Source organism: Anser anser (assembly GCF_964211835.1).
Source record: "Anser anser genome assembly, chromosome: 4".
NCBI classification, from domain to species: Eukaryota; Metazoa; Chordata; class Aves; order Anseriformes; family Anatidae; genus Anser; species Anser anser.
Window position 1 is genome coordinate 24,953,073 of NC_139724.1, and position 26,513 is coordinate 24,979,585.

General features: G+C 36.4%; 1 protein-coding gene and 1 long non-coding RNA gene across 5 annotated transcripts in view; one reads left to right on the forward strand and one right to left on the reverse strand.

Moving 5' to 3' along the window:
- Positions 1-26,513, forward strand: part of GLRA3 (glycine receptor alpha 3) — a 99,543-nt gene that overhangs the window by 56,363 nt on the left and 16,667 nt on the right. For all 3 annotated transcript variants that reach the window (XM_083835373.1, XM_083835372.1, XM_083835371.1), the window contains 2 exons: positions 2,376-2,458; positions 15,915-16,052. In XM_083835373.1, coding sequence (XP_083691499.1) covers positions 2,376-2,458; positions 15,915-16,052 — 221 coding nt within the window. The remainder of the gene's footprint in view (positions 1-2,375; positions 2,459-15,914; positions 16,053-26,513) is intronic.
- LOC310899218 overlaps positions 1-26,513 on the reverse strand; it is a 61,896-nt gene that overhangs the window by 18,676 nt on the left and 16,707 nt on the right. The gene's annotated exons all lie outside the window — the stretch shown is intronic.

Here is a 26,513-nt window from a genome sequence, read left to right on the forward strand (position 1 = left end):
ATGTCATCATCATTATTAATTATTTTAAATGCCAAAGTGATCCTTCATTAGATATGTACTTAGTAAAATAAGAATAAAATAAGAAAAATTATCATATAAATAAGAAAATTATCAATAAATAAGAAAATTATCATTCCCATTTTAAAGTACAGATACAGAGCTCGGACACTTGCACAAAGCAAATATACCTGGAGTATTATAATTGACCTGGCCTGTGTATGAGTTTCATATGCTGTACCCTTGAATGTCATAAGAATCCAATTTATTTTTCACCTTTTTGGATATTGCAGTTGCACTCCGATGTGGAAACATGACCTGTTTGAGGAAGCATGAGATTTAAAGAATAGTTCACATACTTCTGGAGGCGGAGAGGAAAGTGGAAAGTAAACTTTTGAAAAGTTTTAAGAAGCTGTAAGCAGCAATCACATCTAAGTATTGATAAAAAACAGTTCTAATCCTTTTCTCCCCCCTTTCCTTTTATTAATATAGATATCAGTAGGCTGTAACAGTTTTAACATCATTCTTACAAATAACTTCAAAAATGTGATCTAATGAGAGATGCATTCAATACAGGTATACTAAGGCCTATAGTCATGATACAGATTTTGCATTAATACAGTGACCAACTTGAACAAAATGTTACAATTTTTGAAATAAATATCTCTCTTTTCCACTTAGCATTTTGCTATGATTTATGATATTGCAGTAATGGGTAATTGAACTTTTTTTTGAAGAGACATCAGGAGTCTGCAAAACAATTTGTACAACAGGACAAAAAATGTTTGTGACTTGCATAAATTTATCAGTGGCTAGGCTCTTCCTCCTTGTCCTACTCCCTCCAAATACACACACCACATAGAGTACAGTCACAAGCACTCAACTGAAGCAAGTTTGGATAGCAACTTCAATAGAATTCTGACCAAGTTCACAGTCTCATGAAATGGGGACAAAACCATTATAATATTCCAATTATAAAAGCAAACATTGACTGTGAAGCTAGCAGATGCCAGATTCTTGTGGAGACAGAATGTTTATGTTGCTATGATTTAATTAAGAACTATTGCAATTCCTGAAGCAGGAATTATGTGAATTTGAGTCAGTTAAGCTTTTGATTAGGGGAGACCTGATAATTCCTAAAGAGCTGATATTGAAAGAAAAGAAAAATAAAAATTCCTAAATCTGCTTTTTGTACAGAGCCCAGGTTCCTCTTCTCTGGAATGGCTTGCTGTGTCAGTAGCTTACCTGTCTGATTTTACATTTGGAACTCTTTTTAACAGCATGGAAATAAGGCCAGGGTTTGGGTTCCCTCCTCTGACTCTCCCCCTCTAGCTCTGTCACTGGCAGGATGAACAAAAGTTATAGCAACAAAGAAGCAGAAAAAGCTTCATAGAAGGAAAAAAATGCAGTGAGAGAGAAATAGACAGCTATACTTGCCACCTAATGCCCACTTCCATCTAGCTCTCAATGCTAAAACCAGGCCATTCAGGTTTAAGAGAAAAGAATTAGAGCACTACCATTTTAGGAAAGCCTCATATGTAAGGAGCCAAAATCAAGTCCACCAGGGAGTATACTACCTACTGTACTGATAAATGAATGTGGGGCAAAATTTTCCTGCAAGCTGTTCTCTGGCAAGAAGAAAGGTACAGTCATGACCCTGAATGGATACTTAGACATGCCCAGTGAGGGGAAATACATGACTTTACCTCATATGTTCTTCTTTCTCATTCCTCTGAGAATTACCACTTTAAAGATAAGTTATTTTCTTGATATAAAATGTAAAAATACTTTTTTTTTCTATAGGTTGTAAAGCATTTCACAGAAAATGTCATGGCTAACGTGAAAAAGCTGTGTTTCAAAATTACAGGCATATTTCAGTCTACCACCAATATCATAAAACGTTATCTTAAGCCTTTGTGTTGACAATTTAAGCACCTTATTTTGGGACAATAACATATAAATTATTTACCAGCATGATTTGCAGCTGACATCTGTTATAAAATTCTTGCAAATCTGGGTAAATTTTATGCAAAGGATTTGAAATAATGTAACAGTACAATAATTCTATGGTAGCACCAAAAAAGCATGCTGTTGTTGCATTCCTCTAGACCTAACTTAGGCAACCCTACTGGATAGTGTTTTTCTGAAGGCCTGTAACAAGTTCTGTCTTTCTGTTTTTTCTGCTTTGTTGTCATGCTGGACCGAGAGAGTAAAATTTGTTCAGCTAATATAAATCCCTCTTGAGAGCTTTCTAATGAAAAACTGTTTTCTTCTATTTCTAATGACTTCTATGTTTTGATGCACTGATGCAGTCTTCCTGTGCAATTCTATGGCATCTTCGTGGTATATTTTTAATTTATTATTTATTATTTTTTCAGATTGACTTTAATACTGTCCTGTCCAATGGATCTCAAAAATTTTCCAATGGATGTGCAAACATGTATAATGCAGCTGGAAAGCTGTAAGTTTGAGTAATGTATTATCCTATAAATACTTTTCTAGAGTTTACAATAACTATGCGGGGGGTAGGAAGACTCCTTGTAGTGGTGAAAGGAGAACAACCTTTCAAAACTGAATCACCTGTTTTAATCTGTGATACATAGATACTTTTCAAGGAAAGAGATCCTTTCATCCTCACTTCTATTGACGATTGTCAGTTTCACGTAAATTTAATGGTACTACTAAACTAAAGTACCCACTGACAGAATTTACATTTATGCAACACTTATGCATATTGTGATTCACCATGAAGTCTCCCTTGTGTTCACACACACACACAGACTGTAATATGGCAGTGCATAAAGGAAACATGAGAGTAATTTAAGGAAGTGTTTTATGTGATTTACATGAATATCCTGAAATTCATAATAACTTGGTGTAGTTAAAAAGTGGAAACAATAATTTATATTAAGTCCCTGCTCTTCAGATTCCTATCCCACTTCTTCAACATGTCTACATGCTATAGCTAGGTAATTTTTATCTGATCGACCTAGAAGGGATTAAGGAAAGAGTTTACTGCAAGGGAGAACTGTAGAAGGTTACACCACATGTACACTTTCTACAGTTTTTAATATATATACATGCAATCATGATGCTGCACAGGGTATGCCACTTCCACAGCCTTCAGCCCCTCAACTGAAGCAGCAACTTGGATCAGTGGAAGATCTTGGAAGGGCTGCAGAGCCCTTGGGGTAAGAGGAAGAATAAGTCCATACTTATTCTTATTCCACCTAGAGATCAAAAGTGAGCATGGTATCACCACCAGCCATAGCACTGGAAAAACTTCTAGAATCTTCAGAAGACTGCTGGGACTTAAAGTGACATGTAGTAGCACAGTTAGGTTAACATTGAAAATACCAAACAAAACACAGAAGACCTGGTGGTCTTCTAAAACATGGAAGGACTGATGGTTTGCCTAAATCAGGTGTTACAACAGAATTTCAATGGAAAAAAATACATATATATATAACTCCATGTGTTTTAAACAATCTCTTCATAAAGCCCTATTTTGCATTATATACAAATATCCTGAGGAGACCAAAGGGAAGGTAAAAAAATAGATTAGAGAAGACAGGCTTTGCAGAATTATCTTACAATTAATAAGAACACTTTTCATGTGAAAAAAAATTAGTATTTGATAATTCAATCCCTCATATATTTTACTTACCACCTACATTGATATTCCCCTTAGAAAAGAAAACAGGATGAAAAGTGCACAGCAGCTATGCCATTCCAAGTCACACACGCACAGAAAAAAAGACAAAGTCAAATGTTCTGTCTGATGCTAGGATCTGAGCTAAAAGGAGGTATGAGGAGGAAGGCACAGATATGCATTAAATTTTTATTTTCCTTGTGATATGAAATGCCTTTTCCCCTAAAATGACAGGAGTTTGGAAGACGTTCCTAGCAGAATGATCCTCCCAATGGTGTGAAGAACAAAAATAAAATAAAATGAAATAAAATAAAACAAAAATAAAATAAAATAATAAAATAAAATAAAATAAAATAAAATAAAATAAATAATAAAATAATAAAATAAAATAAAATAATAAAATAAAATAAAATAAAATAATAAAATAAAATAAAATAAAATAAAATAAAATAAAATAAAATAAAATAAAATAAAATAAAATAAAATAAAATAAATAAATGAAATAAAATAAAGCATTCTTTGAAATATTCTGGAGTTTGTGAAAATAAATGACAGGAGGAAGAACAGGTAAATATTAAGGACCCATTGTTATGTGAGATCTAGTTTTATAGTTTTAGGACCAACAAGTAAAGTATTTCAGAAAAGAATTTTCTGCATATAGAAAGAACATACTGGATTATTTGGAATACATTATAACATTTATTGTTATATATAGAGAGAACAAAAACACAACATACATAATTTGATTAAAGTATGCCTTGCTTTTTTCCTTTTTTTTTTTTTTAGTTGGAACGCTAAGTGTTCTAAGTATCTAAGTGAAGTGGGAAGTAATTATTTATCAGTCAGTATGTCAGAACTGTTTGTTGTACGGGTAATAGTATGCTTTTACAAAAAATTGCAGGGTGGGTATGAAGTCAGCTCTCTCATTACAATGGACAGATGATATTACAAAGCAGGCTTTCAATATGAGGACAATGGCTGATCTGACAGCAGAAATTTTCTTGACAACAATTGAGCAATGGTTATTTGTTGCAAATGTCAAGGAACTTAGGGCAATATTATATATTCAGCATTTAAGCAAAACTCCACGGTCTATCCAAGCTGCTAATTCTACTAATAATGCGACTAAATAAGAGGTTAATATGAGGTGGTTGTATCAGAGTACATAGAAATGACAGGTATATTCACTCTATATAATTATGCTTCGAACAGAAGGTATCACAGTATTTGAAGAAGAAAGTGTGTATATATATATATTTAAATGTGTTTAAAAATTGTTACTTTAACAACTTCATAAAACTCAGCTGTACTCCCTTCTTTCAGTCCATGTGAGGACAGGTTGTATAACAACTGAGCATTCTTGAAGAAACAGGCATTTGTTTTCCTTTATAGAAACGTTGCAGGAGCTCATAATTCCCACAAACTGTACCACAGGGAAGCAATACTGATTAGTTGAATAGCACTGTAGATGTTCTACAGTGTTTTCCAGCAGAACATTTTTTACTGAAGTCTTGTTTTTAATCATCTAGTTCAGTGGGAGTAAATTCCCTGCTGCACATTCAGATAGTACAGAGAGGCAATGCTTGCAAAAGAAGGGCTGAACAAAACACAGATATATGCTTCATTTTGAGATATTCAAAATCTTCCAGTTTCAGAGAAAGCTCAAATCTGATATCAAAAGGAAGTTGTAAGTAATAAAACTTCCTTCATATCACCTTGTCCTGTTACCTGTAACTCCAGACATTGAAAAATAGGGACTATGACCAAATTAACTGGCCTGTGGCAGAAAATTTTGCAGTATGTGGGAGCTCTGACTATACCTACGTGTCTGCTAGCAGAATAACCTGTTAGGATTGCAAGAACAAGACAACAGTTCCCTGAAACTGAGAGAAATAGCTTTGGGACAGATCCAAAGAAAGTAGACACAATGACACAACTTCCAAGCTCCAAGACCTTTAAGAGAAGGAAGTCATCTACCCCAAAATGGTTTCCCTATACAGGAAGTACAGGAAGGGAACCAAATACCTTGGAGGAGTTACAAAAAATATCTTCATGCTGGGCAGGAGAGTAGCTAAGTTAAAAAATGCTAAACTTGAGCCTGAACTCTGACCAATTTCCAAAACTTAGAAAAGGATGAAATGAACACCCACATTCCAGAGCAGTTGGCTAAGAACAGGCATCCAATCCTCTTTGAAAGAGGAAGAAAAAATTAGGAAGATGGGTGCATTTAGCAATTTCTCATGCTGCTTCATATCAAATCTCCTGAGGAAAGAACTGAAATAACCCTGAGAGTGTAAAGCCATACAAAAATCTCATTCTAGATTTCTAGACTTCTCTCCTTTCTAGATTTCACAGTGTCATACTCTCCTGTGGCTCTGTCCTACATTCTTTGGTGCAGAGTGAGACAACTTAAACAGGAAGACAAAACATATGCTTAAAACACATATGCAAAACACAGGCTTATGCCCTGTCCAGGGAAGTAGAAGATGTGGGTTTCAAAACCGAGAACACACTTCTCTTGTCTGGAGTGAATGATCTGATCATCAGGCTGTTTTGCAAAAACTAAAATAGTAACAGGAGCAAAACAGCAGCAGCCATGCTTCCAGATGTTTCTTTTGAAAGTGAACATCATTACTGTCCTTTCCAACATGTGCAACTTTGGGCAGGACTTGGTAAAATTACGAATTTATAATGCCTATTAATTTCAGAGTTTCTTTAAACTGTCTGGTCTTACAAGTCATGCTCCTGCATGTGACATAAAGCAAATTGGATTGTTTCTAACAAATCACTTACCTTTTCTTTGTCATCTTACCACCATTCAAGGTTGCAAAGAAAAGCTGACCACTACTTGTAAAGGACAAATCATAGGTTTTACCTCTGCTATAAAATAATAATTTTGTTCAGTACTAGATACTTTCCATCAATATTGATACTGTTGCTCCAGCACAGAAAGCCCTAAGTGGAAAATTCATGTATAGCTTTTTTCCACAAATGATATTTTTAATTTTAACTAGCTCTCATAATGGTTTTTCCAAGGTCAATATTTGCAGATGTATTTGCCCCTTCATTTACATCATGAAGTGGCTGAACAGTATTTAAGTGGAAATGTCTTCTATTTCAAAAGGAATTACTTTACCAAATTATTTCTGAGAAACTAGAATGAGCTGCTTTTGTGTCTTTGAAAAGAAGCAAATGAAAATGTAGATAATAAATAATCCCTTCTACATTTCTACGGTTTATGCTGGGGCAGCCTATAGGCATGTGAGATAATTTTAGTTTTATTCTGCTTGAATAAGATACAAAGAAATGTCAACTAGATACATATTTATTTCTGTGACCTATCTCCCAGGAAAGAAATGTTTTTCTTTCATGTGCTAGAGCTTGTTGTCACTCCCTTTTTAGGCTTTGTTTTTATCTCATAGCATTCATTTATTCATATATTACAACTATATATATATACATATTGTATTACAATTACAACTTTATCTGAAATTCAATATTCCTAAATTTTCTAACAGTAGTACCATTAAAAGACTAAATCAATCACAAAGGAAGAAATATACTATGAAAAGCAGCAGCATATGTAAGGGAAAAAGCTCCTGATTACTTCATCATTTTGTTTTGATGCTTTGTCTCTTTTACTTTTAATATATAAAAGAATGGCCTTTTCCCCCCCTTTTGATTTATGGGGGCTTTTTAGTCTTTCTAAGCAATCATCTCCGTCTTTTGGATTTTAGAGGAAATTCACTCTATACTACATAATGCTATTACCAGAACATTACAGTTTCTTTCCTCCCAGTCTCTAAATTGGAGGGACAGAGATTGTTGAAATGAAAAGATCTGTAGGCAGGCAACTGGCAGATCTGCATCATGGGAAATGATGCACACAGTGTTCCCTTCCCACAAGAGCACAGAAGATGGGTAACAGACCTGGACTGTATTTCTCATCTGCCAGGGAACCTAGGGCGTGTACCTGAGTGAGAGTAATTATGGACACACTAGGTCAATGCTTGCCTATACCTGAGTGCAAAAACCATATCACTTCTCTCTTTCCCATTTCAGTAGCACAAAAGCTGTCAACAACTCATCCCATGGTTTCTACTCTACAGAAGGGTGACTTGAGCAATTGCATATATCTGAAGTGAGACCTCACACACAGATACAAAGAACTGTATTCCTCAGTTCCCAACCGACATAGGATGAAAGAGCAGTAGCAACTGTACAACTGCTGCTGAACCCAGGGAAATTAATATAAAAGTGACACCTGAAAATCTATAGGCATCAGCATATGTTAGATTTGAGGGAAGTGGGAGGGGTCTGGACCCGAAATGCTGCTCTTCTCCAAAAGGCCAAGAAGGATAAACCTGTCACTCTAAAGGGAGAGATCCATCAGAGTGATTTAGAAACACAGAAACAGAAGCATAAGGTTGGAAAGGACCTTCAAGATCATCTAGTCCAACCGTTCTCATATCACCAATACTACCCACTAAGCTACTAAATCGTATCTCATCGCACCTTATCCAGTTGCTTCTTGAACACCGCAAGGGATGGTGACTCCACCACCACCCTGGTCAGGCCATTCCAGTGCCTGGCCACTCTTTGAGAGAAAATGTTTTTCCTGATATCTAATCTAAATCTCCCCAGGCGCAACTTGTGACCATTTCCTCAAGTCCTATCATTAGTTATCTGAGAGAAGAGGCCGAAACCCTCCTCATCACAACCTCCCTTCAGGAAGCTGTAGAATGCAAAGAGGTCTCTCCTGCGCCTTCTCTTCTCCAGACTAAACAACCCCAGTTCCCTCAGCCACTCCTCATAAGACTTGCACTCCAGACCCCTCACTTAGAGGGCAATGCAAGGGGCAGTCCCTTTGGAAAGCAGCTCCATACTGTACTTCTGTACATAGAATAAAATCCTGCTTTCTTGGTGCTTCAGCATAAATTTAGTCAATAAATGTAACAGCTGATTTCTGAAGCTAATATTCTTAGTGGGTAATGCATTTTAGAAGAATTTATTCTAACCCCAAACTGCAGCCAGACTCATTAGACCTGTCAAATCCTCCCCATGATATGTTGCTTAGAATTTAGGCCACAATTCTCTGCCATGTTCTTTGCATAGCAATCCACAGGCAGCCTGTCCTGGAGAGACTCTGCTGGGATGCCTAATAGAAAAACTTTGAAACCACTCCAGTCAACATGATTGTATTTCTTTCCTCAGCTGGATGCCTAAATAACTGTCTGTTTGCTGAATAAATCCAATGTTAGTCTTGGACTTGTACTTACTAAACATTAAAAAATGAGAATGGAATTTAGACAAATCACTCGGATAAGAGAAACATAAAAATGAAACCTCGAGTCAAACCAAACTCTCTAGTGCAAAAATGCTAGATACTAGGTACTCAGTTTGGCTGTTTCATGCCATTCGTGTGTTTGTTTACTGAACAAGAGGAAAAGAGCTAGGTTTTGATACAGCTGTAGGTATTTAAAAGAGCAGCAAGAGAAGCAAAGCCTTTCTGGAGTAGAACAGAATGTGTAGGAAAAGTACCAGGTATATTGATATTCAGGTGGATCAGAGGTTTCCTCAAAAATTTTATTCTTCATGGCTTGGAATGGTACTCTAAAGGTGGTTAAAATGAAAGAATTTATCAAATAAGAATCTGTCAGCAGAATGAAAAAGGAGGTCTGTTGGAATTACCAAGACAGTTCTGGTTCAAAGATGTAGAGTACTTGAGGACTCAGGGGACTTACTTGTCTTGAATAGCAAGCCTTATTTTTCCATACTAGAACAGTCCTTGAATGGCCTGGAGAATACATGTTAATACTTTCATGACATTTCAATAATTCTTCAAGACAAACTTGTTGGATGTCCACTGTCTTGTTTATGAGACTATAGGCTTTTAATGCCCTGATATTGAATTAGTTAAAATAAAATCTTCATACTCTCAGCATACATGTATACAGCTGACATAAATAGCTTGATTCTAATAAGTTCTATAGAGCTGTATAGTTCTATTGATGAAGGTTGAATTGAACATTATTTATGGTGGGTTTTGTTCCTATAGTTTCAAAATTGGATGGATGCAAAAGTTATATATATTCTTAAGATCAATAATAGTGAGGAAGGAAGGAAGGAAGGAAGGAAGGAAGGAAGGAAGGAAGGAAGGAAGGAAAGAAAATGGGAAGGAAGGAAGGAAGGAAGGAAGGAAGGAAGGAAGGAAGGAAGGAAGGAAGGAAGGAAGGAAGGAAGGAAGGAAGGAAGGAAGGAAGGAAGGAAGGAAGGAAGGAAGGAAAATGGGAAGGAAGGAAAATGGGAAGGAAGGAAGGAAGGAAGGAAGGAAGGAAGGAAGGAAGGAAGGAAGGAAGGAAGGAAGGAAGGAAGGAAGGAAGGAAAATGGGAAGGAAGGAGGGAAGGAGGGAAGGAGGGAAGGAAGGAGGGAAGGAAGGAGGGAAGGAAGGAAGGAAGGAAGGAAGGAAGGAAGGAAGGAAGGAAGGAAGGAAGGAAGGAAGGAGGGAAGGAAGGAAGGAAGGAAGGAAGGAAGGAAGGAAGGAAGGAAGGAAGGAAGGAAGGAAGGAAGGAAGGAAGGAAGGAAGGAAGGAAGGAAAATGGGAAGGAAGGAAGGAAGGAAGGAAGGAAGGAAGGAAGGAAGGAAGGAAGGAAGGAAGGAAGGAAGGAAGGAAGGAAGGAAGGAAGGAAGGAAGGAAAGAAAATGGGAAGGAAGGAAGGAAGGAAGGAAGGAAGGAAGGAAGGAAGGAAGGAAGGAAGGAAGGAAGGAAGGAAGGAAGGAAGGAAGGAAGGAAGGAAGGAAGGAAGGAGGGAAGGAAGGAAGGAAGGACTCAAACTACATTTCCTTCCAAGGAATTCTTTATAGGTGTTGGTAATAACTTGTTAATACTATTTTTGAAAAGATAAGGTTTTCTGGAAAAGATGAATAAGACCAAGAGAACAATTTGTTGTAGGGTGGTTTTTTTTGTTTGTTTTGTTTTTGTTTTCCCCAGATAGTAAAATTGCCATTGCTACATAGAAATATTTCAGTAAGATCATATTGTTTTTTTCCCTTGAAGACTTCCTGAAACATCTAATTGCACATACTGAAAATTTACAAACTAGTTAGACAATTTTTAGTGCTGTCTAAAGCCTAGAGTTAGTATATCTGTCTTGTTGATCTTCTGCTGAAGAGTTTTTTATAGATTAGATAGAAAAATAAATTAAACAGACCATCACTGTAGTTTTGTTTCATTTGATGTCCAGGTATTCAAACACCTGCATCAAACGTTCCAGGCACAAGTCCTGACCACAGTCTTCATTTCCTGCATTCTTTTCCACCTCCTTGCTCCACAAGTATGACCACACAGAACTTTAGTTTTGTTTTTCACACTTTTCACCAGCTTTGTGTCAGAACATTTTCTAAAGAAAATTTCTGCAAGCCAAATCCAACTTTCCTAATTGTTTCAGACCCTCTACGGTGCCAATTAATTCTAAGTTCTAAGTTCTACTTAATTTGCCAGCTCTTCATATTCTTCTCAGGAGGAAGTCTCAGTCAGCCAGTACATGCTTTACTAGCTAATTACCTTGAATGACTTCAGGCACCTAAAAATGAGTTGCCTCTTTAAGAAGAGCTGTTTGCTGAGAGGCTACAGTGCCATGAATATACACAGTTCTCAACTTTTCCTGAAAACTTCCCTCTCTAGTAACCTTCTCCTTCTGCGATGATAGGCTTGTCATATTATTACCAACAATTTACCATCCCCTTTTGCATTACAGATGTTTCATCTGACTGTGTCTTCTCAATACAGAAGATGACTGAATGTAGTCATAGCCTTTTTTTACATAATCTGCATCATAATCTTTTAACACAGAAACTAGTAATATACTTCTATGGGATTTTTTTGTTCATTCTTTGATTAACTTGCTTTTAGAGGCTTTCTTCATTATCATTCTAGTCCTTTCCCTTATATACAAACTGGCACAACTGAAAAGTAAAATCTCACCTTCTCTCACTGCACATGATTCTCTTTCACACTCCCACTCTTCCACACATTTTCATCCTGCCAAGTCAATGCACTCTACTTATCCAGTCTCTCAGTCAACACAGTGGGTCACTATAGTACTTTTTTTTTTGAATATGCTCTGTCTTCTAGTTATAAGAGACAACTTTTAAGAGACAATCTTTAGAGAGAAAATCCACTGAGACTAGAAAGAGACTAGACTAGACTAGACCAGAGAGAAAATTCACTGAGAGGTAATGTAACAAGCTGTACACAAGTGCTGCCAAATGTAGAAGCTAGCAGAGAACCTAGCATTCTCACAAAAATGCCCTAGTTTTCACTCTTAAGATACATACAAGATGTAGACAAAAAGCATTAATTAACAGGTCCTTTCCTCTGCTAGCAATGGTATCAAAGCAGAACTTGAGATCACACAGAGAAGATATCTGCATTGTTGAATCTTAGTGCTTGGATATGACTGCATTGAGGTCATTTAATTGCAGTTGTGGCTCAGAAACACTCAGCTCTAATTACAAGCTTTATCAGTGTAAATGGTACTGCATAAACCTGGCACAAGGAGAGCACCATTACTCACTTCATTCATCCATATTTTCTCATCTAAGCAGCTGCTAATCTTATGCAAACAGCAAACTACTTTACTCATTTTCTTTTTTATTCTGGTAAAAATCATATCAGCAGTGGATGGCTGAGTGTACATTTTTTTGCCTAGATGAGTAAAGTAAATGCATTCTAAGTGGAGAACTGCTTTATTACAGCATCTAATCAGTTTTCCATTTTGCAAACGTATGCCTGTCTGGCAAATACATATGCATGAATGATACACATAGCCCTGCCAAACTCAGGTGGTGGCCTCAGTTATTCACATAATTTCAATACTGTGAACATTTATGACTGGCAATTCTGGGATCCTAAACATAAAATATAACACTCCAAAACTTTCATTACCAAAGCTCCCTACATTTCTGTGACTTGCCATGCATGCAGTCCCCCCACATTTGATGGCACTAAGCACTTTAGTGCCTTACCTCAAGATCAAAAGTCTCTACTTGTCTTGAGACTGAACCTGAAGGTAATTTCAAAATCTGCCATGATATCTTGTCATGGTGCTGGGAGTCCAGCTACTCCAATAAGAGACATTAATTACATTAATCAGCAGAGCCAACAAAATTAAGATGCTGGAGATCTGTTTTTTTGTTTTGTTTTGTTTTTCTTTTGTTTTGTTTTTGTTTGTTTTTTGTTTTTGTTTTTGTTTTGCTTGTTGCTTATATCATTGAATCATAGCATCTTTCAGGTTGCAAAAGATGTCTAAGATCTAGACCAACCTTAATATATGTATAATATATATATATATGTTATATAATAACATGGAATCAAACTGTAATAGCATATATACCCCAGTACAGTAAACACTGATTTTTTTAAACAGACGTTTTACAGATATGCTTTTCCCCTTATGCACAGTGCACACTATACCACCAGCATTCTGAGCACAAACTATGTAGCAGGTCTTCTTCACAAAAGTAATTAAGAAACAAAAGTATTTTCCTTGTCTGGGATATTAAGAATGCTCAGTTAGCTCTATCAGTTCCCTATTCCCCCTGAAAATTTTTGGCCTAGGACATTAGATGCAGTATGGTCTTGCACTTCATTCTTACAAATTCTCTGATTCTGCTATATATCTGTAAGTGACAAGATATTTACGACTGTAGTCTTTCTTCCTTTTTGTTGTGACAACATGAAAGAATGATGTGGTAGATGTAAAAAAGAAAGAGTTCATCAAATTTTTTGGAATTGTACCAACTAGTAAATTATTTTCTTTTAGAAAATCAAGGATACCTGTCCTGGCTAACACCTCTCACTAAAGAAAATTCAGAGACAAATTAGTGTTATCAAATAGTTTGATATGCTTAAATAATTCATGTTTTCTTATTTTGCCAATTATAAGAGAGTTAGAAAACTTTAGATTTCCCTAATTCAATGGGCACATTTGGTTGGGCCATTTTTTTCACATTTAATAAAGGGACAAAAATTGATAGAGACTGAGTTCATTTAATTTAACATACCTAATGGAAATCAAATATACATGATACCCTTTTAAATTTCTTTGGAATCACATCTCCATTAAGCTCTTCTATGTTTTAAGTCACATTTACTGGATCAATATGGTCTTGACTTAAAAAAATGGAATTACACTATTGAATGCTAAATATATATTTGGGTATTTAAAGTGTAAACACAAAACAGATTACTACATCAGCAGTTTGCATAAACTATTATTTTTAATATATTGAACTATAGAAGCATTAATGGGCAGGGTTGATAAAATTAAAAATACACTTTAGAGATGAATGAATCTGATTTAGTGACATGCATTTTGACACAGCAGTTGTTTCTTGTCAATTCAATGAGTTTTACTCAGGGGATATCACTTCTGGCCATACTCTACATGCTTCAAATGATAATCTTCACTACACACAACTGCTTGTTGTGTGAATACATGTAATGTTTGATAAGAGCTACATTTCTGTTTTTTCCTAGTTTCTGATATTTTATAGTGAATTTTAAGACTGAGTTTATATGATGTCATGTATTCAAGAACAGGGGAAAACAGTGCTTCCTTGCACGTTTAATATATGATTGTAATCACTTGCATAATGACTGACCTCAATGAAATACTTACTTAAAAGAATATGTCTTGTTTTTAGCATATTCATTTAGCCCCAACAAAATACCAAAGAGAGTAAGCCAACAGTCATCCTGAGTGCTTGTGAAAATCTTGAATAAGGGTAATCTCCAAAAGAAACAGAAAGAATCTAAAAGTATTGGAAACAGTTTTAAATTAATAGTCACTGAGTCTTAATTTATGGATACATTCAACATAGATCAGAAAGGATAAAGTGTGTTTCAGATGTGAGGCCAGGGCATTTTGACTGAATAACATTTATAGATATATTCAAAAAGTAATGAAGCCACTGAATACAACAAGGGAAAAATTTATGTCTGCACATCAAAGACTTTATTTCCCTCACTGGAACTCAAAATTTCAGTATTTGCAGGCAGACAGCTTCTCTTAGAATGTTCTGAACACTGTATTTAAACAGTGAATTGTTACTGAAAGGTTAAAAGATATTTCCAGTTATCTGTGGGTTATTCTTAACAGGTCATTAGCTTTGGACTAAAGCAGAAAATAAATGTTGCAAAGAAGCAAAATAGACAGATGAAAGCTATATAATTTAAATGTAAAAATGACACCATTCTTTTCCTTATGGTTCAAGCTATTATATGTGAGTCAAGTGTACCCTTGTGGTCCAAGCTATTTCAACTATAGAAGCCATTTAGTTTTAGATTTCAATCTTGAAATTGCACTTTGTCCAAAGCTATTAGATCCTGAGAAAATCTTAATGAAACCTGAATGAGAAGAGGAAGTAATTTTTTTTTTCAGTTGTCACAACTAGACAATTTATCCAGAAAAAGTTTGGAATAAAATGCCAGGGATATGCTGGAAAAATAATATATGACATATTCACAAGAAGTAGAGCAGTTTTCCCCAGTGATATCCAAAGCACATGTTAGCTGAGAGATGGAAATAAAAGGAAAAACTACTTGTCCTTTAAAAAGTCTGCCCCTTCAACTAGAGATTTTGCTGTTTTATTTAATCACACATACATGGGATAAGGGTAAGTGCAGGAATCTGAATATTAAAACTGAATACAACATAACAACATACTTCTACACAGAGAGAAGGTACAATCTTCCTTGCAAGCTTTTCCTTGTTTTGTACCAGTTTCAGAGAAAACTATTTTTTTTCAATTCAATTAATATCTCACTCCTGGAGAAATTCTCGTTGTTCCCTTTCAAGAATATGTATCTACTTTAAGTCAGATTGAAATCAATCCATACATAAAACTGACAAACCACCATTTCACCCTATATAAGAGGAGAAGGTGATCTGAGAGTGATGGGGCTATCCTTCGTAGGCAAGGGAGGGTATGTTTAGGTCATTTTGATACTTTTGTTAACTCCATTAGAAGACTACCTAACTATTAAGATTTCACAAAGGATCCATAAAACTGGCTTTTTTCTAGTTCAGTATGATTTAGAATGGCAGATAATGCTTTTTGGTTAACAAGTATAAGGAGATCTGTCGTATTTTCTCCTTTTATGGCTTTTACTGAAGACATCACTATTTGGTATATCCCTGCTTTTCAAAGTTTGCAGCTGACTTAGAGTTTATGCGCTCTTTTTTTTTTTTTTTTTTTTAGTTGGTTACACAATGAATGATCTCATTTTTGAATGGCAAGAAAAGGGAGCAGTTCAAGTAGCAGAAGGTCTCACTCTGCCACAGTTTCTCTTGAAAGAAGAAAAGGATTTATGTTACTGCACCAAGCATTATAATACAGGTAGGAAATAATATTAGTGATTAAAATTGGAAAGCCATTTAACATTTACTGTTATTTTGGAGAGTTTATTTACTTTTTTAATATTCTCACTGAACTCACAAGAAGGTTGAAACATACAGTTGCATTTTTCAGGACAAGGTAGTCTTAAATAACTGACACAATGAAATGGAAGTACCTGAAGGCTGAACAAACTTGTATTTCAGTAAGCTTTAGAAAATACATATTTGAAGAAATTCAGAAGTAATTCAGTCAGGAATTTAATTTTTTTCAGTGGATGCCATGACAGCATCCACACTGCAGGATCTGAAGCACTGCCAAGATCCAAAGTCCATACGCTATGTACTAAGCATGGCCTGGCTCCATCTGAAAAAAACTCTATCAGTATTTCTAAGCCCTATCTTTGCCCTAGTTCTTAATGGAAATCCTTAGTGTACAATGGCTAGGTGTCCAAACTAGACATGGCCTTCCTATAGCCAATGTATCCAAATCTTCCTAAAAGATCCTTCCCATGGCCAAATCTTCCTATAAGATTTCAAATCTTTATAGTAATGTGGTGTTTATCTCATCAGGACTGGGATTATTTGGGAGGGAAAAAAAATAACACTACTAACATAGCCATTTTATTTCTAATTGTAAAGAGAAAGAGAGAGAGAAAGAGAGAGAGAAAGAGAGAGAGAGCTGTTGTGATAACTGGAAAACCACAAACACAACAGATCTTCAAAACCATATAGCAAAGGCTACAAAAATATAGCTTCCATCTTCTCAAGGAAAAAAAATCCAAAAAATTAAGATTCTTTCAATCATCCATATGTCTCTCAATTTCTGTTCTCCAATATGATTCTTAATAGGTTAAACATAATGTGAAATCTAACCATTTTAAATAAACGGTTTATTTGGATTCTGCTAAAATGGCAGAGGGGAGAAAATTCAACAGATGGCCTTCATAAAGAATTTCTTGGCAGAGTCTAAGTAAAGGAAAAGTGCTTTTCAACACTGAGCATATCACAGGTGCCATGACACCCTAAGAGAGGAAAAAGTTTTCTAATGATTTCAATTTGGAATGGGGAGATATTAATACAGATGTTTGAAGTGTTCTCTAAAACAAGTAAGAAATATGTAATGCGCAGCTTTACCATACAAATACTAATATCTGTCTAATCCTTAAAGAGCTTCCAGAAATGGAGAAGCATATCCTATTGGAGGGTAATTCTTCCACTCAAACATCCTTTTATTAATAATAATATTCAAATTATTATTATTCTTTTCTTTGTAGCATAATTTCTAAGATAGACAAGAAAACTATTTCTGTGACTCTGTCTTCTAGATACATAGGCAAAATCTGCTTCATTTTAGGTCTCTCTTGCTTTTGTGCTATTTTAGCATGTATTTATAACTGTATTTCTATAAATTGTATAATGATGTTTTCAAACAAGAATCTATGGTAGAAAGTATTCTCCTCATTTTTCCAAAGTTCATTTGAACATCTTGTGTGATGCATCAAAAATACCTAACTCGGGAATTAAAACATTACTGTGGGACTTAATCTGATATTGTATAGAAACTTGTTTTAAAATGTTGATGATCATTAAAATCATCAGAGCTTAAAACTTTACTTTTGACCGAAATTTCTTTTTTTATATATATTTGTGAGCTACTACCTTCTTCTTCATAATCTTTGTTTCATGCCTGTCTGTTTAAAATGGGATTCATTTTCTTCCAAGCAGAAGCAGGAAAACATGCTGGGCCGAGGCATGCAACACACTAGGTTGCACGCGATAAACTTGCACTTATTTATTTTTTTCACTGTGGCCCTAAACTGAGCTGAGAAGTGGAAACAACAGATGCTATTAACTGCAGATAAGGTCTCATGGTTCCCAAAATGTGCCTGCGGGCAACTTCATTCACTTATCCCTGTGAACTGCTGTCACTTTTAGGTGGGAGAAAGGGTTTACTGGCATAACTCTAGAGTACAGCATGGACAATCATCAGTCTGTTAGATTTCCGTATTGCCTTGGCCAAACTGCATTTCTGCAGCCAAACGGGTGTTCTAAAATGCACATGCAGCTCACAGCCCTGAAAAGATGGCTGAAGTTCACAGAATCACAGAATGGCCAAGGTTGGAAGGGACCTCTGAAGATCATCTAGTCCAAGCCCCCTGCCAAGCAGGATCACCTAGAGCACGTTGCACAAGATGGCATCCAGGCGGGTTTTGAATATCTCCAGAGTAGAATACTCCACAACCTCTCTGAGCAACCTGTACCAGTGCTCTGCCACCCTCACAGTAAAGAAGTGCCCTCTCATATTAAGATATTAAGATGGAATTCCTGTATTTAAAAAATATTTATGTCTCTATTAAAAATAATAAAAATAATTGGGCCATTTCATTTGTCTTTAAAAAGTCAGTCCACTTCCAATACCTTGGAGGCCTTGGTGCAGATATTTACTATGGACTTCTGGCCACAGACTTTAAAAGAAGACAATTGTATGGCTGTGGGACTTACCTATGTCTGGCACATGGGGGAAATGCAATGCTGGGTGTCACTTGCTGTTAGGCAGAAGGGTTTGTCTTAAGCAGGGGAAGCAGCCAACAGACCTGCTCTAGGTTGCAGCACCAAAATTACAGGTTCGAATCTGAAATAACTTTGGCAGAGCAAAATACAACATACTAAATAAACAGGACTCTTAGAAGAATGCTAAACAACTGCTGCTGATATGCAATTTGACAAAATATCAGTTTTCAGTTTAAATTTAGTTACAACACAGGATGGAAGGCTTTTCTGAGACATCCTGTGAAACAGGAAAAAAAAAGTCTCTGTGAAATGAATTAACATGAAGCTTCAGGACAGTATGTAGAAACTCATCACTGCATGCCTCATCAGTGTTTCATGCTCAATTTAAAGTGGATTACTGTAACCATCGCTTAGAAACCAAAGTCCTTCCAAATATAGGGACATAACAGTTTCAGCAACAGCACAGCATAATGGCTCATCAAATCTTGTGTTTTGAGTTGACGCAACAACGTTTTTGATCATTTTTATCTGCTTTTGCATCCAGTGGCATATCTGCAATAACAAACTTGGGAAATGAAGTAGAAGCATAACAACTAGAAAAGTCACAACATGTGACTCTTCACATTACAAGGATGGTCTTGCTTTACTATGTCTTCTTTCACTTCCTGTGTCACATGCATTGCTCCCCTGGGCTTTTATGCAGCATGCAGCTTTAATTTCAATCACAGGTACCAGTGGGTTAAGAGGGAAAAAAAAAAAAAAAAAAAAAAAAAAACATACAAAGTCACAAATTCATACATAATTAGCATTGGCTAGCAGGCACACAAAATAAAATAAAATAAAATAAAATAAAATAAAATAAAATAAAATAAAATAAAATAAAAACTCTGAATCCTGAGTTGACTCCTACATCATGGATATTACCCCACACATGCACTTGAATGAACATCAATATGGCTCTAAGTGTTGTATGCAGCAGTCCTGGTGTTTTCAGCTGAGCTGTGGCTGCTACAGTCACCAGCAGAACTGGTAGTTTCTGTAACTGACCACTTCTGATGTCTCTGTCTCCGTAATATGGTAAATCTGCAATCTTGATAAAATGCCCACTTCCTTAACTTCATATTCCCTATTCAGCCTCCTAACATATATGGCCCAAACACAATTTTTCTTGTGAAATACAGAAATCTCCAAAGCTGCTCATTCCTTCACTGAAAAAGGAGAAATAATATACATTTTGAAAAACAAATATAGAGTTTGTGGCAGACTAAGGATGTGACCATCCCCAGACATATAAAACAGCATTACTTGCCTCCAACAGGGCATTTTTCCCTGAGGGAACAGACCTGGATTCTCACCCCCTCACTTATCAAAATTTAAACATTCTACCTTAAAGATTCATTGAATAAAAATTCATCAGCTGCCCTGGAAACAGTGACATCTAGATGTCCTTGCTATTTAGGTTGCTATTAGCTTCTCCTTAGTTTCTACTTCTCCCTTCTCTGCCATTGTTAATGCAGTGCAGCACACAACTAGTTTTCCACATCACACGAGTGCATCAGTGACCTGTATTCTACTTAATGCCTGTCAGGCTCCCAGGCCTTTCCTGCAGAGCCCAGCTTGTACCAATGCATGGGATTATTCCATCCTTGTTGCAGGACTGTTCATTTGTCCTTGCTGAATTTCATGAGGTTGCTGTTCCTCCAGACTATGGGAGTCTCTCTGAACAGCAGCTTGGCCCTCCATTTTGAGGGAATTGCAAGTGTAGATTCATCAAGATGGGAAAAAAGAAAAAAGACAAAAATAGATGCTCTTTTCCAAATTTATTTTCATCTCTCTTTTACTGCACTCATTATCAGTCTTATGCCAAATCCCACCTGCACTGGGATTTGTTTCTAAGCAAGTTATGTGAAGTCCCTTCCTTCCTGAGCAAGAACTGATGCAGGCTTTCTATGGCAGGTGACAGCAGCAGCAGTGATATCCCCTGATATCCTGCTGATATTTCCAGGCTGTGAGTTGAAAGAAAAGCTGAATGGTAGTACATTCCTACTTTTCTTTTGTAAATCTTGGCTTCATAGATACATAGACACCAGCCATATATTTCAGAACTTGTCTAATTCTACATACCAGACTCAAAAAAATCATAATTTCCAGCCAGACTGCATGATCAAATATAGAGCATAGATGTCATATGATGAGGAAAAGACAAGTGATTTTACAAGCAGATTTTATCAACAAAATATTTTCAAATTGTATGTTCTATTTCACTGCAAATTGCAGTGTCTGGATACTGCACTTACCCTGCACTTTTTTGTTACTCTGTCTTCTTCTTAGAGAGGTAAAAAATTATTTTAGATGACTTAACTTAAATGTAATGAATTTTATAGATACAGCCTCTTCAAATAACCAGCTTTGCACACATATGTAATTTATGGAGTTTCTTTTTTATTTAAGAAATTTAAAATGGGAGGGCAAAAAGGCAGAAAGTATTTAACCATATTTCGGTAATAGAAAAAGCAGAATCCCTCTCAAATGACTGCAACATTCAGGGAAGAATAAAAAGGAAGACCTTTTACTGAACAACATGAGCTCAGCTAGACCACTCACCTAATGGTGATTCTGATAATGACTCAAACAGGAGAGAAAGTAAAAGGAGCAGTACTGCCCCACGGGAAGATCAGTTTATGCACTTCATTCTCCTTCATGCTATCTGTGAAAATCATCTGCCATTATGATGGCACTGTGATACACAACACACTGTACTTTGTCTCCAACAGAGGTTAGTTGTGGTCTTATTTCAGCAGACATAGACCAGAATGAAAGCACATAACAAAAGGCAGAAGAAAAGTGCTGGTGGTCTATATGTCATTGCCTTTATGGCAGTACAGTTTTGTTTCATTCAGAGAATATGTCTGTTCTCAGCCAAATAGCTATTGTAGGTAGGACATAAAATTTTCCTCAGAAAATTTATTCTTAAAAATCACTTTCAAAATAACTTTCAAAAAAAAAATATTTCTATTGGGGATTTTCTTTTTTTCATTAATCAAGTTTGTCTAAGGACACTTGGAGACAATACCCTCACTCTTACTAGAGACAATAGCAGCCTTTGCTGGGGTGATCCATCCTTTGTACTAGATAGCCTAAAACACTAGGGCTCACATCTGCAGGGCGCTTCACAAGAGCCTTGAATAGTCACAAGATTAATGATTTGCTTTCAGCACAGGACTGATCAAAACTTCATCCGTTTTGGGCTCTCTCACAGACACTCATAAATATAGACTAGCTTTCTACTACCTAGCACACTGAAGCGTCCCATCACAGGACGTCATGAGTGAAAGAACTGGCATTAAGAAAGAGCTGGAAAAATAAGGCAAAAGGGAAAGGCTATGATGGCCTGCAGTCAGATCATATTAGGTTACAGATGAACCAAACGCCTCCCAACCAAGTATTGTCACACACAAGTGAATGTTGTCCCATGATTAGACATTTGTTTTGAGTAAATATTGGTCTTCTTTTTCCTCCATATGAAGGTACATTAAATAGATAAGAAAATTCAAAGTATTGTGATGGCAATTAGTTAGTGAGAACCTGGACTCCAAGGTATTACTCATTACAAAACAGTGAAAGTCATAATATGCTGTAGCCATCTTACATCATTCATACAAACTGATTATTCAATCAAACAGATCTTGAGACTTGTAGTTGTTCCAGGTACTATTTGTTCTGATCCTTGCTCTAGGACTACCATCACAGTACATCAGAAATCTCATTTAATTTGTACGGCTTCTCCATTTAAGATGCAAGTAGAGCCACAGCTAGATCTTGCAGTGTGTGGGTGTCATTCCCGTCCACCCCCAGCTTGTTTGTTTTTTTTTTATGTGAACATGATCCATATAAACTTCCATATGTGAACTTCATCCGTGCAAAAAGCTTTCAGGTTTCCTGTCTATAAAACCACTCTGTATAACAACCTACATGCACAGACTGCTGTACCGAAACCATAGGCCCAGAATCTCACACTTAACATCAGATAACTATGATGATATCTATAGATAAAAACTAATTTTATCTACATAGCTAAATAAAACTATTTTTTTAATCTCCCCACTTTAACTCATCTCTTCAGTGACACTTGTGAGATACCACACATTCATTAGACAGCTGTTGTTACTACATTCACCCCAGTCATCTGTACTGCATTTGCTGTTCCTTTCCCCCAACTTTCTGGTTTTTGAGTCCACCCATTATTTTGTCTTGGAAGAGTTTTTAACTTTTGCTTTTGGAAGAAAGGACTGTCTTTACTTTTCTCTCTATAAAGTGTGTCAGTCAGCTTTTGTAACGTATTCTTTTCCAAATAAAATGTGAAACTGATTTTTACAAGTCTAAAAATGGAAAACACTGCAGAGGTTCAGAATAGCACCTATAAATGCTCTGCCTAACATAATTTTCAAGCAAATTTTTAGACTGAGTGCTTAGAATCTTTTTTGGTGAGTAGAGCCAGGAAAGTGATTTTCAGAACACAGACAAATGGGAGAAGCTCTATATTGTATTAAGAGACCTAAATCTAAGTCAGCCATCTAGGCTGAGCATATTCTAGCTGCTAAAGAAGTCCCACTCTCTCTTTCCTGTTCTCTATCAGTACTTAATATTATGCTAAACCTGTACCTCTAGCTGTTTTTCTGCATTCTAGGAGAAAATGTAGTGCTAGAAGAGAGGCCCATGATAACAGTTCAATTGCCCCAGAACTCCATTAGCAAATTTTCACAGCTACCAAAATTCTGGCCCTTGGACTAGCTGGCTGTTGGTCCTCGGTTGCTGGTACAAACAGATTTGTGTTGTCTATATCCATATTGAGAGATGTGTCAGAATCAGAATATAAAATATTCACTTCTCAGACTGTTATTCTGCAGGGCCCCATAGAAAATTATTCAGATTTATTTACATTACCTACTCAGGAAATATAAAATCTTGGCTTAAGTAAACAGTTTAATGTAATTTCATTAGGCCACATAGTCTTTTGGGACACAGTCCTCTCCCTTTCCATCAAATACTTCTTGGTAGGTCTGATACTAGCATTAGCAATAGTTCTTAATTCTTATAAGAAAAGTCAGAGTATGACTGACTAGTATACAAAGCAATATCAAGAACCAGTACCTTCAACAGATATCTTTCCATTCTGCATGGATTAACATTTAAATCTCTACACACTTAGATACCTTTTTTTGTTGTTGTTCATACTTATTGATTTTATATTTATTGTTATATTGTTGATCTTTAATAATTTGATAGTAATTTAGATATAATTAATCTTTATTAATTGTTTCTCAGGCATGCTATTTTCTTGGTTGTTTCTTAAACTGATTCTCCATTGTGAAGACTTTCTATGTAGCTACAGATACAGCTACTCAGCCTTTCTGGGAATATCAATTCCAGGAAGGAGTTTGTCCATTCCCTTCCAGGAATAGCAATGACCATGACATTGTAAGGGTAGAGTATGAAGAACTTCCCCAAGGGTTATCTTAAGGGTTGCCAAAAGAGGACAAATAAATTTAAGTTTTACCAGCTCCTGCCTCTGAAGCAGTTTGAGGCAGATGAGACTGAAAAAAAAGAGCCTTAATTTGTTGCTCAGCCTCAGCAAAACCACAATATTACAAAGGTTTCATACATCCCTCCTAACAACTCTCCTTGACATCTACAGTGCATATCAGAATGAACTAGTGCTCACCTTTTATGTACTGAGAATGAATTATTAGAGCAATGCTCTTAGCTGCTTCTCTCTCCTTCCCCAGCTGAGATGACTGCAACAGTATGTCTCTTCTGATCCATTAAAGCACTCAATCAAATAGATCAGACCACAGCTAACACGACTTTGAATTGGCAATGGACTACGGGAAGAGACTGGGCGCGCACAGCTGAATGATGGCTTCAGCTGGGAGAGAACTGCACAGCCTCTGCTGGCTGCCTCCTAGCTGAAGCCCACATCTGCTAGTGCAAATGTTGTTTTTCCACTCTGCTTCATCAGCCAAGTTTATGCAGGTGGTTCTGATGTCAGACAGGAAGGGCAAAAAGTAACATTACCCCTTCCACACTTAGACCAGCAACCACTTCAACCATGCTGCCAAGACTGACTTCTGGCTGCTGCCTTTCTTCCACTGATGGGAAAGCCGACAGTCATCAGTGGAAAACTGTAGAGAAGTGTCTACTTGGGTAGCCACCAGTCTCCCTGGGAAGTTGCCACCTACTAAGTTAATTCTTCAGTGTTATGCTGGAACAGAGGGGAGGAGGAACACAGTGATCTTAGCTGGGAAGAAGTGGCTACAGCTGAGAGGGAAATCCCAAGGCTGAGATATCAGGTTCCTATATGGACCGGCATGTCTATAAACTTACTGGGCCTAAGACTACGCAGGAATCTAAATCACATATTCAGTGGGGCTAAGCAAAGAAATTTTTCAACTTGGAAGCACTTTTCTTTTTTTTTTTTTTAGCTTGTTCAATGTTTTTTACAAAAATACAAAAGCCAGCCAAATAAAAAATTTTATTTCAGTATAACTCCTCTGACATATCACTCAGTTTTCATTCTGGCCTTTTCGTAATCTCCTTTCTTTCTCCTTTCCTGTGGATATTATATTTTCTAGTTATATCCCTTTCTTTCAGAATCACTTTTGTTTTGTGAGTATTCTGTTATCCACAGATATACCTATCTTTCTCCTTAGTTCAGAAGAATTTGAAAAGCTTGCAACTACATAAAAATAATCCATATCAGAATGAATATAGTATTTATTGTTTCTGGTTTAGGAGCATGTTATTTTTGCACAGAGATCTCTGGATTAGATCAAGCCCACTTGAGTACTCAGCAGAAAGACTCGGATCTCTTATCCCACATTTTGCTAAGTACAACCAATGTGCAATCCACAGCCAATGATTATTGACATTCCAGTTATGCATATATTACTCATTCTGTTGGTCCCTGCTTTTTTCTTCCTAGTTTGTTTTGAAAGAGGAATACGAAGCCCTAGAAGAAGACAATGCTGCATGCTGAACTGTGTAAATGTTGCTGACATGCTGCCAAATAAAATGGCTTTGAACGAGACCTAGAGAGGGTTGATACGTTCCTGTCACTCCATAACACCATGATTTACTGTGATTTCTGAGATTTGACTTAATTTGCTTTCCTATCTTCACTTTTTCAGATATCCCTGTTTGGCTATCTTAGAAATTCTCTTAGAACAACTGTAAATATTACAAATGCACATTTTCAAATCAAAGATTATTTTCTGTGTTGTATAAGAAAGCTTAAAAAGTGAGAAGGTGGGGGAAGGCGAGGGAGTTCTAAAGAAGAAAAAGAGCAAATATTTTACAGCCAGCATTTTACAAAATTATTACAATTATTTTACAAAAGCAATTGCCTGTCATGATCTAAATAAGGTATTAAACAAACAGGAATGATATTTCCGAGTTATGACTGCTAACGTGACATAACCATGACATAAAACCAAGTTAGCTTATTTTCTTCAGAGCTCATTATTATATGCCAAGCAATGAGTTGTAAGGAGGAGAGATAATGGGAGTTTAGGGTATACGATTTTGAGCCTATGGGGTAAAGAGCCTTTAGGATAATTAAAGAATATAGTCATTGAACTGCTGACAGGAAGAAGGGACCACTGCCATCCAAGAGTGCTGAATCAACAGAACAAATACGACAGAAATATAAATCTTCAGGGTAAGGACCAACCTGAGGTAAGAATATGATTCTGATAATGGTCAGTCAGTGGAGAACTGCAGGTAGTTATCTGAGCTGCACTGAACTGTTCAAAGAACGTATCCCATAGGCAGCATTTTGAAGAGACTGGAAGAGAAATATGGAGGAAAATCCTGTCCCTTTCTGAAGTAAACAGCAAAATTACTATTCACTTCATTAAACCAGTACTTCATTCCTTGACTGAAGCAGAAATCA